Below are 16,487 nucleotides of genomic sequence, written 5' to 3'. Positions count from 1 at the left end.
CAAGGAATTTGTCTTTGGTGCATATGCTCTCAGTGTACATAAAAGAAAATATACATTTTGAAGAATCATGAGGTAACAACACTTGATGATTGTCGTCATAGGGATCAAATAAGCAATGAGGAAACAATATTAGTAAAAATCTGAAGGATACAACCAACAGTCATACGTAGGAGGAAATGGGTGACAGTAAATAGTTTGACAGTGTTGAGGGAATTATTTGTTTAGCAGAGTAATGGCGTTTGGGGAAAAAACCTGTTGTCTTGGTGTGCAGTACGCTGTACCGACATTTTGAAGGTAGGAATAGAAACAGTTTATGTCCAGGATGTGAGCAGTTCATAAATACTTTCATGGCCCTCTTTTTGACTCGTGCAGTATACGGGTCCTCAATGGAAAGTAGGTTGGCAGCAATTGTTTTTTCTGCAGTTCTGATTATCCTCTGAAGTCAAATTCCTTGTGTGTCCAATCACACTTGGCCAATAAAGAATTCTATTCTATTCTATTAACTGTCTCAATGAATTCGGGGTTTAATTGCGGTCTTAAGTCAAGGACAGCAAAGGGAAGGGCCCAGGAGATATTTCCCGCCCGCTCCCAACCCCCCTAATACCGGTGACGTCATCGTCAACGAAAGAAGAGGCGGGTAGGGCGAGGGGGGGAAAGACCCGGTAGAGCAGAGGTCTCCAACCTTGGCCACTTGAAAACTTGTGGACTTCAACTCCCAGAGTTCCTCAGCCAGTTTGCATAATGGCTTTGCTGGCTGAGGAACTCTGGGAGTTAAAGTCCACAAGTGGCCAAGGATTGGAGGAAATAAAGAAAAACACCGCAGCGTCCCTCGAGCGACCGCGTCACCTCATCCCCTCCTTGTGACGCAGCCCCGGCGGAGGGCGCGACGAGAAAAAAGAGGGCGGAGCGAACCAGGAAGGGAGGGTGGGAAAGAATGGCGTCACGTCCTCGCGCGGGAGCATCGGAGGGGGCGCGGCCCCGCCACCTCCTCAAGGCGGAGCGCGTCACGTGGCCTAGAAATATTAAAAAGGAAAAAAAAGGTGGGGGAGAGGAGGAGGAGGCCGGGCCGAGGGAAGTCTCCTGTTTGCGAGATTGATGGCCGTCACGTGACTCAGGCGTCCCGGAAAGACCTCAAAGGCGGCTTCAACCGCCGGCCATTTTCCTGTGTGTAAAAGGGCGGGGTGAGGAGGAGGGAAAAAAGGCGACGCCCACTCGAGCTGAGGAGCGGGAGGCGGCTTTCTCCCGGCGTGACCAAGCCCGGCCCTTCCGGAAGGCGGAGCTCGCAGCCGGGCGTCTAAAAAAAAAGGGAGGGTTGGCTGACGGCGGCGTTTGGGCCGGTTGGCCGGGGCTGCCCGCCCTCCTTTCCCTCCTCCTCCTCCTCCTCCTCCCTTCTTTCCCATCCCCGCTTCCCCGCCAGGCTCAGCCGAGAGAAGCTTGGTGTGGGGCAACCATGTCGGGGCAAAGCCTGACCGACCGCATCACGGCGGCGCAGCACAGCGTGACCGGCTCGGCCGTCTCCAAAATCGTCTGCAAGGCCACCACGCACGAGGTGATGGGCCCCAAGAAGAAGCACCTCGACTGTGAGTCCGACGCCGACGCCTCTTTCTTACCCTTCCCAGCCTTTTCTCCCCCCGCCCTCAGGCCGAGCCTCCTTCACGGCTTGGAACACGGGGGTGAGGAAGGGTCGCCTCCATACTGCCGTTCCTCCCCCCCCCTTCGTGGCTGTGGAACCTCGGGGGCCCTCCTCTTTTCCCTCAAGCGCCCCCCTTTCGGGGCGGTGGAGGCTTGGGGGGCTCCTCCTTTTTTCCCTCAAGCGCCCCCCTTTTGGGGCGGTGGACGCTTAGGGGGGTCCCCCTCTTTCCCCTCAGGTGTCCCCCTTTCGGGGCGGTGGAGGCTTGGGGGGTCCCCCTCTTTTCCCTCAGGCGCCCTCCTCCCGCGCCCTCGTCGTAGAAGCGAGGACGGGGGTGGGGTGGGCAAAAACTTTTGTTAGGGCGGCTTTCTTGTCAAGCCCTCTGGATTTATTTATTATTTCCCACCACCCTCTCCCCCTCTTTTATTCCTCCCCACTACCACAAACTCTTGGAAAGGAATTTGCCTCGGGAGGGGAAAAAAAGCGCAGCGGTCCTGTTGGCCGCGAGGATGAGTCTCTCCCCCCCTCCTGTCCTTTCCTTAGGCGTTGTTTCAAACAAATGAGTAAATAAGTAAATAATAAAAAAAAATTAAGGAAGGTGCTTTGTTGATACCTGGGACGCTGGCAGCAACCCCTACCAGCCACTAGCGCCGGTCATTGGTATTTGTGACAGTTTTTAAATGTCCAGTTGACTTGAGTTTCGTTATTAATGAATTAAAAAATGATGATAATAATAATAATAATAATATACTTTTATTATCTACATTTTAAATGTCTAGTTGACGTCATGTTTAATGAATAAAAATGATGCTAATAACAATAATATAATATACTGAATATTTTATTATTATTATATACATTTTTAAATGTCTAGTTGACTTTCATGTTTAATGAATAAAAGAAATGATTATGATAACAATATCCTAATCATTATTATTATATACATTTTTAAATATTCAGTTGACTCAGTTTCATCTTTAATGACTAAAAGAAATGATGATAATAATAATAATAGACTGAACATTTTATTATATACATTTTAAATGTCCAGTTGACTGAGTTTTATGTTTAATGAATAAAAGAAATAATAATAATAATAAATACATACATTTTTAAATGTTCAGTTATCTGAGTTTCATGTTTAATGTATAAAAGATAACAACAACAACAACAACAATAATAATAATAATAATAATAGTCATTTAAAATCATTCAGCACATTAGGCCGATTAAGTTCCTTGCAGTTTTCCTTCACTGCTTGACGCAGCTGACTTTTAATTTTGACTTTTAAATGAATTTTTCCTGTGTTTTCTTTTTTCCCTTCTTCTCCTCAATGTCTTAAATCTGCATTTTTGTGGCAGCTTCTGCTGGCAGTATTGGTAATTTAATCCTGCCCCACCAACTTTCAGTTTTATCTGATTCAGAAGTTTCACCTCCTTTGAACCTTTCAGTTCTTTTGACTCTTCCTTTAGAGGGAACCAGTAGGGAACCAAAAGCAAGAATGCTAATACAAGTAGTCCTTGACTTAGAACAGTTTGTTTAATGACCGTTTGAAGTTTACAACAAATCACTAAAAGAAGTGACCTATGACTGAGGGTCCCATGTTCAAAATTTGGCAACTGGCTCCTATTTATGACTTGCTGTGTCCTGGAGTCATGTGATCCCCTTTTGTGGCCTTCAGATAAGCAAAGTCAATGGGGAAGCCAGATTCACTTAACAACCATGTGATTTAACTTAACTACTGCACTGATTCATTCAATTGCTGCAAGAAGGTGGTAAAATCGGGCAAAATTCACTTAACCACAGACATTTTGGTCTTGAGGTCATAAGGAGAGGACTATCTTTACAGAGTTGCCTGATGGTGTGATGGACGGCCTATACATTTCATAAATAAATATTGTGGGAAGTTTAACCATTCTTCCCTTGCCTTCCCCAGTTTTACTTTAGCCTTGGTTGTTTGTGAAAGTTGAGAAGCTGAAACCACTTTTCTGGTTTTGCCCTGGTCCTGCCTTCAGCACAATAGGGATAAATTTGAATTACCGTAGGTGTCTCTAACCCTAATTGCAAAGGCAGTATAAATGATAATTTAAAATTTAGGAGATTAAGCAGCTGCTGAGGAAGCCAACAGTAGTAATGTTTCATCTATTAGCGAGTCTTTTGCTTTCCTCTGAATTGAATATTTTACTGACATATTAAGTAGTTTTTAATGAAGTCATGTGGAGGAATATGATCCATATATTGGATGTCCATTAACATGAGAGGGAGGATTTTTGACATAGCATGATGATCCTTGTATTATCCCTAAATAGTTTTAACACAAACATGTCTTCATTTCCCTTTTCATGCCATTTCATAACATAAAGTGCATTGCAACATTGCGATAATTTCATTTACTGCACTCTCAAATTAACAAGTGATACTAGTTAGCTTTAAGGGCTTTTCCGGGTTAATATGTGGGATCAATCTTTAACTACTGGGTTACATAAGATAGGGAAAGCTAGCGTTCAGTAAAACGACATTTTATTGACTGACTTTTCTGGCTTAAAATTGGGTTATGGCTATCACAAACCTGTATGAAATTGCCTCTTGGTGTTGTATAAAGTAGATCTTTGCATTCTGAGAACTTAATTGTCATTCATAACCATGTCTCCGGCATCGTTTTTTTGCTCCACTTATAGTCTAGATCTAACTTGAATGATTTCATGTGATTAATTATCCAGATTCCATGTTTGTATAGCCTCTGTTCTGCATTGACCCCAGATATGTTATTTCCTTCATTTTCTTTTGGATCCTTGCTCCTTATTAAAATGTTTGAAAAATGAGGAGAAATAGCATTTCTGGCAAATAAATTATTTTGGCCTATGTTTCAGGGTTTAAAACATGTTTATTGGATGTAATTGTCAGGAAACGGTCTTAATGTAGTGTTTCTGAACCTTGCCAGCATCAAAATGTGTGGACTTCAACTCCCAGAATTCCCTAGCCAGCAAGGCTGACTGAGGAGTCCAGGAAGTGGAAGTATGCACATCTTTTGCTGAGGTTGAAACGCACAGGTTTAGATAATTTTTTGAAAAAATCCCTTACTATTGTGTAGTTTTCTGTGGGACTTGAGAATCAATTTTAGTACACTTGAAAACTAGGCACATTTTCTGAAAAGAAAGCACTCCTTAGTACTATACAGTTCTTTACGCAAAGAAAGAGCTGAAGGATTTCTCTCTCGCCCCCCCCCCACCACCTTCATTATTATGAACCATATTGTAGAGCTTTTTGAATTGAGAATACAAACATTGATTGCTCTCCTCAGGATTCAGTGATAGGGAACTGAGCGTAATGTTTTGTGTTTGATTAATTCATTAAGGTAGCAAAGAAGCAAATTTGTGCTCTAGCTAGGAATAATATAAGCAATAACTTTAGTTCTCTCACATGCCACAATATTTATGAGGAAGGCTAGATTTTGTTAATGCATGTGGTTTTACAACCCCATCTAATGCCAGAAAGGAACTTTCAGCTAACTCAGATTGGCAAGCAAGTTAATAGAAAGGAACTGGGCCTTTACCATATAATTTGGCCTATTGAAGCATTGAAAGCTATTTGTACCATTTGTTCAAGATGCAGTTGCATTTATCTTCTAAATGCTGATTTGGAATTCTTGTTTTTAATCTGCCAAGTGGTTCTGTTCTTAAGAAAGAGTTCAGAATACTTAGCCTTTTAATCCCCATTCAAATTGCTCCTTTTCCAACCTAGCATCCATAACTAATTGATTAACAGAATAATAGAGTTTGAAGGGATTTTCTAGCCCAGCCACTTACTCAAGCAGGAAACACCATTTCAGATACAGTGATCCCTCGAGTTTCGCGATCTCGATGTTCGCTAAACGCTATATCGCGAGTTTTCAACCCGGAAGTAAACTCCACCATCTGCGCATGCGTGCCCTTCCACGCATGCGTAGATGGTGGAGTTTCCCCGCCGGGCAGAGGCTTCCCTGGGTCTTCCCCCTCTTGCCCCGGTAAGGCGCGAGCAACGGCGTGGGCGGGTGGGCGGCACACGCGCGGGGAAACCCCAGGGCCGCTTCTCAGCTGAGAAGCGGCCCCAGCAACAGCGCGGGGGGTGGGCAGCACGCGCGCGCGCGGAGGAAACCCCAGGGCCGCTTCTCAGCTGAGAAGCGGCCCCAGCAACAGCGCGGGGGGGCGGGCAGCACGCGCGCGCGCGGAGGAAACCCCAGGGCCGCTTCTCAGCTGAGAAGCGGCCCCAGCAACAGCGCGGGGGGCGGGCAGCACGCGCGCGCGCGCGGAGGAAACCCCAGGGCCGCTTCTCAGCTGAGAAGCGGCCCCAGCAACAGCGCGGGGGGGCGGGCAGCACGCGCGCGCGCGGAGGAAACCCCAGGGCCGCTTCTCAGCTGAGAAGCGGCCCCAGCAACAGCGCGGGGGGCGGGCAGCACGCGCGCGCGCGGAGGAAACCCCAGGGCCGCTTCTCAGCTGAGAAGCGGCCCCAGCAACAGCGCGGGGGGCGGGCAGCACGCGCGCGCGCGGAGGAAACCCCAGGGCCGCTTCTCAGCTGAGAAGCGGCCCCAGCAACAGCGCGGGGGGCGGGCAGCACGCGCGCGCGCGGAGGAAACCCCAGGGCCGCTTCTCAGCTGAGAAGCGGCCCCAGCAACAGCGCGGGGGGCGGGCAGCACGCGCGCGCGCGGAGGAAACCCCAGGGCCGCTTCTCAGCTGAGAAGCGGCCCCAGCAACAGCGCGGGGGGCGGGCAGCACGCGCGCGCGCGGAGGAAACCCCAGGGCCGCTTCTCAGCTGAGAAGCGGCCCCAGCAACAGCGCGGGGGGCGGGCAGCACGCGCGCGGGCGGAGGAAACCCCAGGGCCGCTTCTCAGCTGAGAAGCGGCCCCAGCAACAGCGCGGGGGGCGGGCGGCACGCGCGCGGACAAGCAGCAGCAGCGAGGCGGCGGGGAAACCCAATCTTCGGCTCCTCGCTGCTGCTGTGGAAATAAAAACACCATCTGCGCATGCACAGATGGTGTTTTTACTTCCGCACCGCTACTTCGCGACAAATCGATCATCGCGAGGGGTCCTGGAACGGAACCCTCGCGATGATCGAGGGATCACTAAATGGTTGGGTCTAATCTCTTAAAGACCTGCAGTGATGGAGCACCCACAAGTTCTGGAGGGAAGCCATTCCACTGGTTTATTGTTCTCACTGTCAGGAAATTTCTCTTTAGTTCTAGGTTGGTTCTCTCCTTGATTAGTTTCCACCCATTGCTTCTTGTCCTACCCTCAGGTGCTTTAGATCAGTGACTTTCAACCTTTTTTGAGCCGCGACACATTTTTTACATTTACGAAACCCTGGGGCACATTGAGCGGGGGGGGGGGGGGGCGCTAAAAAAGTTTGGACAAAAAAATTATCTCTCTTCCTCCCTTTCGCATTATTTCTCTCTCCCTCCCTCTTTCCCTCTTTCTTTCTCTTCCTTCCTTCCTTTCTTTTTTGCTCTCTCTCTCCCTCCCTACCTCCCTCTGTCTTTCTCTCCTTCCCTTCCTCTGTTTCTCTCTCTCTCTTGCTTTCTTGCTCTCTCTTGCTCTCTCTCTTGCTTTCTTTTTCTTGTTCTCTTTCTCTCTCTCTTGCTTTCTTTCTCTCTCTGTTGTTCTCTTTCTCTCTTGCTTTCTTTCTTTCTCTCTCTCTTGCTTTCTTTCTCTCTCCCTTTCTTTCTCTCTCTGAGCTTCGCGGCACACCTGACCATGTCTCGCGGCACACTAGTGTGCCACGGCACACTGGTTGAAAAACACTGCTTTAGATAATAGATTGACCCTTTGATCTTTGTGGTAGCCCCTTAGATATTGGAGGACTACTATCATGTCATTCCCAATCCTTCTTTTCATTAAACTAGATGTATCCAATTCCTACACCCATTCCTACAATTGGGTAATAAGATCTTGGTTACTTTATTATATAAACAAAAGCCTGGATTCAACATTTTATCTACTAAACTTTAGATTTAATTTTCAGCTTAATGCTTGCTTTATCACTTCCCAAGCTAATATGGTATAGTGGTTGAAAGATCATGAAGTTTGAGTTGTTCACTATACAAAAATGTGCTTTAAAATTAATTACAATGGGGAAAAACTGGTTTTTTAAAAACCATAGGTTCAATTTATGCGGTGTCCATAAGATTCAGAGTGAAACACCTGGAATTTTGAATGCTGCAGCATTTCAAATGCTTGATTGCATCTGCCCTTCCTGTGATTTGTCTACTTGTTTTCTGTGAGCCGCATCTGTATACTAAATCCTTTAACTGACATTTATTTGACACTAGGAACACTGCAGCTTTCCAGTAATGCTTTTACCATATGCTCTGCTCTCTTTGGAATCCCAGGATTGAAAAATCCCCTGCTATGCTATTTTATAATTCCCAACACTCGTTCTTTTTTTAATAACTCAACTCATTAATACAATAAAATAACCATACCTGCTCAGTATGTGCGCACATTGTTGTAATGTCAGTTATTATAATTGCCTATCTCAGTCTGAACAAGATAATCTCATGGAGACAGGGCTATAGGAGATGCCCAGGGGTGAGCTTGAGGGAGGGTCAAGCACACCATCAACCTCAAGTGCCCGCATTAGATCTAAGTCCAGATAACCTTGAATTCTTTTGACTCTTTATCTACTGCCAATTTGTTTCTATTCAGATTCTTGTAGAGGGTGTTACCAATAAAACTTTATTTATTTGAATATTTCTTGATTCCTAATTTCCTATGCTTGACAAAGGCTTTGACTAAAGACAATTGCATTGACAAGATCTAATGTTTCACAGGGCTTTTGTCCAATGACAGCGAGATTTGAACTGTAATTTGGTTGCAGCTGCTGAAGTCTAGATGGATTGCATAAAGTGGGACCTCTCACTAAAGCACACAGAGTGATTCTGAAGGTCTTATCATTTTCCATTTAGTGGTTCTGATGCTTTCTAGGAGGCTTAAAAAAACCATGCACACTTTTAAGTAGCTTTCAGAGTTCTGTGATGGTTTTGTACTTGAAGATGCCAGCATGTACTTTAGCCAAAATGCAGTCTCAATGGCGAGAGATGTCTTTAATTATTCTTGTATTTATTACAGGTAGTCCTTGATTTACAACATTTGGCCCCAAAATTTCTGTAGCTGAGCAAGATCATTGTTAAGCAAGTTTTGTCTAATTTTGTCACCTTTCTTGCCACAGTTGTTAAGTGAATCACTCCAGTGACTGTAACAAGATTGTAACTTTGAAGGGTCACTAAACTAACGCTTGTAGGTTGAGGACTACTTGTAGCTATGCTGTGTGAAATGATTAATTGTTCTATGGAGCCAGTGTCATTTTTCAGGTCAAGAGTGATCTAGGGCAGTGATTTTCAACCTTTTTTGAGCCATGGCACATTTTTTACATTTACAAAACCCTGGGGCACATTGGAGGGGGGGGGGGGGGGGCTAAAAAAAGTTTGGACAATTTTTTTTTCTCTTTTCCTCCCTTTCGCTATATTTCTCTCTCCCTCCTTCTTTCCCTCCCTTTTTTTTCTCTCTCTCTCCATCCCTCTTTCTTTCTCTCTTTCTTCCTCTTGTTTTCTTTCTTTCTCTGAGCTTCGCGGCACACCTGACCATGTCTCACGGCACACTAGTGAGCCGCGGCACACTGGTTGAAAAACACTGATCTAGGGATATCCTACTTGGTGTATCTTTTGCATAAAACCTGGTGCTTTGCATAGCCCCTAAATCCCATCTTCATCGGTTTCTTAATGCAATGTTTCTCAATTTTGCCAGCTTTAAGATGTGTGGACTTCAACTCCTGGAACTTCCCAGTTATGCTTTGGATTTTCCAGATTTTTTTTTTTGTATTACTTTTATATTTGCATAGATTAAATAATAGCTTTGTGGTAATTTTTGTAAACCACCCTGTTTATTCATGGCAGGTGGCATGCACATCCAATTAATAAGTGAATTCTTTTCTTTCTCCACACCAGGATTATAGTTTCTGAGTGCTTAGGTGTTGTATTAAACATTTCCCTAAATGAGGTCATATAATTTTTTTCCCCAAGCTTGATTTTTTAAAAAATTGACAATAGAAGTGCCTTTCAAATGAGCTGGCTTGGGGATTGAAATCATTTGGATCAAAGTTGCTGCAGTTGAATGGTCTTGTTTTGAAGACTTATTTACACGTCTAGATTGGAATTTGTTTTAGAAATTCTGAAACAATTCTCCACTGCTTAGCAAATTGTGCTTCATCACTTTAACCTGTGTTGTCACAGCAACCAATTTATTTCATGGGGGCCTGATTTCAAGGAATAACTGGGCTGTTTATTGATGCTGAATAAACAGCTGGACAGTCAACACCAGTTTCTCATCCAAAGTAGGAATAAAAATAGCCACCTGGTGTTTTTATGTGTGCTTATAGCATTGTGGAAATCTGTTTACAGATTAAGTATTGTGACTGAATGTTAAGTTTTAGTAACCACACTATTACATGAACAGCTGTCCGTAGTATAATCATTCCATCTCTCCCTTATATATTACTTGGAGTGCTTATTTTTAACCTTAACATTTTTGTCTTCCTAAAAAAGCTTCATTCTAAAATAGCTAGTTTTAGAATGGTCTGCGTTTTTCATAAAATAGCAACTGTCTAATTTCAAAATTGGCTTTGTGGCATTAATAGCAAGCGACTAAAATACCTTTCTCATGTGTTTTAGATTACAACTCCTTTCATGTTATCAGTGCTGCCTGACATTTATGGAGACTTTACTGTAGTCCTCATATCTTAATTGGATGAGATTGGTATGTTTGTGTTAAAAAAGGAAACTCCAGTTAAAGGGACTTGCATGCTGTGGTTTTCCTATTGTGCCAGAAATAGATGTGCTTGAGCCTAAAGATTGACCAGCATTGCTGTCACACACAAATCTTGAGCAGAAACATTCTTGAGCAGAAACATTAGAATTAGTATTGTTTTTATCACAATATACCTTCTGAATAAAGAAATATGACATTTTAAAAAACGAATCCTTTGAATTTTAGAATGACAAATTGCCTTTCACATTGATGGAAAGTCCAGCTCTGCAATCTTGAGAGAATTTGTGTGATTTATTTATTAATATGTCAAGTTGGTGTAACTTTGTGCATTATCATAATGAAGCAATATCATGCATAAAATGCTGTGAGTCCATGCACATCTCTTAGATTATGAAGAACTGTTGTTCTAGGGTAGGCACATTTATGACTGCTCTTTTCGTATAATTCCAATTCCTGTTAAAGAAAAAAGCAGAAGAGGTTTGTTTCAAAATGTATAATCAAATTTAATCTCATTGATTCTTTGACTCTTTCTAATGATAGTTTGATTCCAGCTATACTTATGGCTTGCAGCTTTATTTGCCAAATATTTTTCCAGCTAGCTAATATTTCAGTAATCCTCAGGAAAATAACATTCTAGGATTTTGCTTCAAAACTAATAAGAGGGAGGAAAATATGTGGGTTTAAGTTGACATGCTACATAGCAGCCATTTAAAGAAAACCTGCTTGTCTCATTAAACAAAACATATATAGGCTGTAAAAATATATTCTGTGGTACCATTCAGGTTACTTATACATTGACTTTGAAATATGTCCACACTAGTTACAACACTAGAAGAGACTTAATTTGCAGTAAGCTTAATTGATACCCGTGAATACTCTCTCTAAAGGGGTAGTTAGCTGTTTATCTCAGAATCTTATCAACCTGTTTTTGGACAGTAAATTGAGATAAACAACTTGATGCTTTGTTAGGTTTTCCCCCTCATGTATATGCAGTCTGATAAAAAGCAAAAAGCTCAGCTGAGGTTCAGATGATACACATTTGAGTCTGTTTGGAAATTCATTTCTCAGGCACATGGATTGCTGATTACAGTGGGTTTTCCAATAATTATGTCTACAGCTTTTTTGTGTTTAATGCAAATCGGGATTGCTGATGAGATGCTGGTTATCTCTTGAGAAAAGACTAGGGACATGTTGATTATTTGTGATGTACGCTGAGGTACAGAGTATAATAAAGCTAACAGTACAATCAATGTTTTTGCATGCTTCTTGTCAAACATCTGAAATGCAAATGAATTTGCCCCTAGCCTAGAGAACAGTTGAGAGAGATGAGGGACTGAAATTGTCTCTCTTCAATTGGAAAAGCAGGGAAATATTTTTTGATATTTGCATATAAAATGAAGAAGTGTAAAAACTAGTTAAAGCCAGTTCTTTAGCATTTTTAACTTCAATAGTTTATTATAATAAACTATTCACTATGTGCTTTCTAGTAAGCAGTTCACAGTGGGAAACATAGAAACATAGAAGTCTGACGGCAGAAAAAGACCTCATGGTCCATCTAGTCTGCCCTTATACTATTTTCTGCATTTTATATTAGGATGGATATATGTTTATCCCAGGCATGTTTAAATTCAGTTACTGTGGATTTATCTACCATGTCTGCTGGAAGTTTGAAGTTTCTACTACTCTTTCAGTAAAATAATATTTCCTCATGTTGCTTTTGATCTTTCCCCCAACTAACTTCAGATTGTGTCCCCTTGTTCTTGTGTTCACTTGCCTATTAAAAATGTTACATGACAGCTAACTGCAGACTACTGAACCAATGCCACCTCGTTCTCTTTCAAAATTGTATTTAGATTCGCTGCTAGAGAAGATGGAAGCATGAATATATAATCAGAACAGTCGCTGCGAATGTGGTGTTTTCACAACTTGTAAGACTGTTGAGTGCCACAAAGTGTCATTCACTAGGACTTGTACATAATTGTGCATAACTCTGTAGAAAATATGAAATGGTGAGTTTCATATGGTGATTTATTAAGCTATTCCTTTAAAAATAGCATACGAACCTAAGACAGGATATTGCATCAGTGAGAGGTTATTTGTCACATTCTTTTTACTTGTATTAAAGTTCTTGAATGAGAGCTTGGCTAATATTCTTCTATGGTTGACTCTTGGCTCTACAGGATATTTAAAGAACAAATGGATTTAAAAAAAAAAGAAAATTTGGTTTTTCCAGAAAAGGACATGAATCTGAAGAAGAGCAGTGGAAATTTATTTATGTATTTATTTATTTATTTGTTTATTTGTTTATTTATTTGTTTGTTTGTTTGTTTATTTATTGGATTTGTATGCTGCCCCTTTCCACAGGAAATGTCAGGAAATCTGAAACAGTAGCCTGCAAGATACATTATTGCAGCTTAATTTTCTTTCAGTTTCAGAGCGTTATAGTTTTAAGTTAGTCTCTATAGTTAATCCTAGGAAGCAGCATAGTCCCATAGTCTGCGGAGAGGGGTGGCATACAAATCCAATAAATAATAATAATAATTACAAAAATTGTGCAGTTAACATGTTTCTTTTATGATATTAAGAGGCTCGGTGGTACAGTGGTTAGAGTGCAGTACTGCAAGTACTTCTGATCACCAGCTGCCAGCAGTTTGGCAGTTTGAATCTCAGTAGGCTCAGGGTTGACTCAGCCTTCCATCCTTCCAAAGTGGGTAAAATGAGGACCCAAATTGTTGGGGGCAATATGCTTACTCTCTGAACCGCTTAGAGAGGGCTGTAAAGCACTGTGAAGCTGTATACAGTATAAGTAAATGCTTAAAAAAATACTAATGCTATATTGGATGCTATTTGAAGACAAAAACGGTTCACGTAGACTTGTATGCCTTCACTTCAGTTTATATGGCATTTGAGTTATTTTAATACTGAGGTAGTATTTAAGCCTTGAGAATTTCTTGGATGACTTGACCCTATGCTATGAGGGCTTTATAGATGGCAAACAGTAAACCGGTTTCCTAAATTACGTCAGGAAACCTATTGCTAACTATGCAACTTGCACACCAGAGGTGTGTTACATGGACACAATGAAATTTCCCCATATTACTGTGTCTATTGGCATATGATATAGTGCAGTGTATTGTCTGCTTTATCAGAAACTTTGGAAAACGTGGTACAGTATATTATCATTGAAAAGAGACGGGACAGTTTTTAATAGAGGCATTTGGGTTGTCTCAGATTTATGGATCACAACTCTTATCAGTGAATTAATTACAATAGCTAAATGGAGTCTGTTACATTCAGAGATGGTGTTTGTACCTGGGAAAAGTAAGTGTAGTAAACAAATCAAGATTGGCAACTGGTTACTTAGTGAAAGACAATAGGGATGTGGTTCTTGCTTTAATGCATTCAGGGCATCTGCAGTAGAGATGGGCAACCTTAAGCCACTTGGGACACGCTTCTAAATAAGGTTTTTGGTCAGATGAAGACCAAAGATTTCTACCGGCAATAGTAAATTAGAGGCAATTGCTTTCTTAATGGCTGAAGCCAACAGAGCCAGAATGTTCTCTGCTGTCCATATTTTATTTCCCTGCAAATTCATAATGCCTTTCATAATGCCTGTCCATATTTTATTTCCCTGCAAATTTATAATGCGAATGCCTTTCCACCAATTCTACCAATCCCCATCAGATGAAATGCTTGCATTTAAGAAAGTTCTTAACTTTCTTTAAGCCGCTTTGCAGTTTTGCTGCAATACATCAAAATGGATGGCAAGTCCAGTGGAACAAGTAAAAATGCACATTTAGGTCTTTTAAAGCCCTTTGGTCCTCAGTGAGGCTCTTATAATATCCTCCTGTTGCCTTCAGTTACAGCTGGGATTCATTGCAGTGATGGGAATTTGAATCCAGGCTTGGCGGATCCTGGTATGGTACAGTGCCCATTGTGCACTTAGAGGGACGTTGCAGGCCCCTCCTCCACGAGGCTTCTCCCCTTGGGCACATACATATTTAAAGCAAGAAATCAAACTAAATAGTAAATTTAACACTCCTGTTCTGTTTAAGAAAAGTAACAAATCTTCTGTTCCCGGGTCACCCTGACCCGGACCGAAAACTCTTCATTTGCAGTGCTTATGTTTGGTCAATTTGAATACTTTTTTCACTTGGAAAGTAGTCTGAACATTTCTGCACACAGTGATATGAAAATTGAACTGAAGAAATTAATCCTTATTGGTTTATTTTGCACATAAATATGCCTCCCCCCCCCCGTTTTTGTGAATTTTCTTTAGGTTTATTGATAATTATGCCTGCAAAATACATTCTATTTTACTAAAGTTGATGTGGGAGTGGTAGCTTGAACATTTCTGAACATAATGATATGAAAATTGAACTGGAAAAATTGATGCATATTGGTTTATTTTGTTGATGAAATGCATGCCCCCCCCGGTTTTTTTAAATAGTCTTCACTTTATGGATAGTTTTGCTAGCAAAATACATTCTATTTTACTAAAGTTGGTGTGGGATTGGTAGCTTGAACATTTCTGAACATAATGATATGAAAATTGAACTGGAAAAATTGATGCATATTGGTTTATTTTGCACATAAATGTATGCCTCCCCCCGTGTTCAATTATTTCAATTTATATAAAAATTATGCTGTTAATTTCAAACTTACATACTTTTTTTTAGTAAAATGGATTTGTTTCATAAAATTAGTTCTCTGGCTACAATGTGGTTGATTTTCAAAAGGATATTCCAAATATTTCTAGACAAATATGTATAAACAGTGACAATAATGGCACACAGCAAGGCCGAGGGGGGGTGGCCCTTTTGTGGCAAAAATAAACCAATAAGAACCATTTTTTTCAGTTCATTTATATTTTTCTTATATTCAGAAATGTTCAATTTAGTATATCAAACCTTCTGGGGGGAAATTCCTTAGGGATTTGTAGCCTTAAAAAATAGAAATTGACACGAAATTTAAAAAGGATGGGGGGAGGGGCTTTTTGATCAAAATAAAAATATAAGTCTCAATTTTTCCAGTTCAATTTTCATATCATTATGTTCATAAATGTTCAAACTAGTTTTCCAGTTGAAAAGGTTTTCAAAAAGACCAAATTCAAGTGCCTAAAAAAAATCATTTTGGTCCGGGTCTATATGACCCGAACAGACTAAGTGTGACTTTTTTTTTGCCCAGAAAAAAAAATTTTCCCCCACCCCCACAAATATTTTTTTGATGGTCAGCATTGTTAAATTGAGTAAATGAATGCCTAAGATTTTAAAGAATATTTCGGATTTGGAGCATAAAAAAATAAAAAGTGAAAATGGTTGCAAGCAGCTGAGGGGGAGGGGGAGGCCTTATTTCTGATGTTAAAAAACCAGTAAGAATCATTTTGTTCAGTTCCTTTATATTTTTCTTATATTCAGAAATGTTCAAGCTACCAATCCCATACCAACTTCAGTAAAATAGAATGCATTTTGCAAGCAAAACTATCCATAAATTGAAAAAACTTTCACAAAAACGGGGGGGCGTGCATTATATCAGCAAAATAAACCAATAAGAATTACTTTTTCCATTTCAATTTTCATTCCATTGTGTGCAGAAATGTTCAGACTACTTTCCAAGTGAAAAAAGCTTTCAAAAAGACCAAACATAAGCACTGCAAATGAAGAGTTTTCGGTCCGGGTCAGGGTGACCCGGGAACAGAAGATTTGTAACTTTTTTTGCCCAGCAAAAACTAAGCCCCCCACCCCCCAAAAAAAATTCTCATAGAGAGAACCCCTGAAATGATGAATAGTCATGAAATTTCAAGTTTCAGATATGCAGGGAAAATTTTTTACAGGGACTCAAACTTGGCTTCGGGTCGCATACGACCCGAACAGAACAGCAGGGTTAAGGAGATCAGAAGCAGCGTTGTTTGTGGGAGCGGCCCTCCTAGGAATAGCTTTGTCTCCATCAAGGCTTTGTGGTAATTAGCAAAAGCCGCTCTGTTTTAGAAGGCCTTTGGGTCTTGATGGGATGGAAATGATCAATGCCAGATATGTTGATCTGTTACAATATTCATGTACAGA

The 16,487-nt window shown here is 41.4% G+C and overlaps 1 protein-coding gene across 10 annotated transcripts in view; it reads left to right on the top strand.

Moving 5' to 3' along the window:
• The first annotated feature begins 1,185 nt into the window (after window positions 1-1,185).
• Window positions 1,186-16,487, top strand: part of PICALM (phosphatidylinositol binding clathrin assembly protein) — a 100,532-nt gene continuing 85,230 nt past the window's right edge. For 9 of the 10 annotated variants that reach the window (XM_070749597.1, XM_070749595.1, XM_070749593.1 and 6 more), the window contains exon 1: window positions 1,198-1,580. In XM_070749597.1, coding sequence (XP_070605698.1) covers window positions 1,451-1,580 — 130 coding nt within the window. In that variant the 5' untranslated portion in view covers window positions 1,198-1,450. Of the gene's footprint in view, window positions 1,581-16,487 lie in introns of all 10 variants that reach the window. The other variant, XM_070749596.1, reaches the window with a different exon arrangement.

Source organism: Erythrolamprus reginae, chromosome 4 (assembly GCF_031021105.1).
Source record: "Erythrolamprus reginae isolate rEryReg1 chromosome 4, rEryReg1.hap1, whole genome shotgun sequence".
NCBI lineage: Eukaryota > Metazoa > Chordata > Lepidosauria > Squamata > Dipsadidae > Erythrolamprus > Erythrolamprus reginae.
Note: the sequence above shows the minus strand (reverse complement) of the source record. Positions and strands in the feature narration are given on the sequence as shown.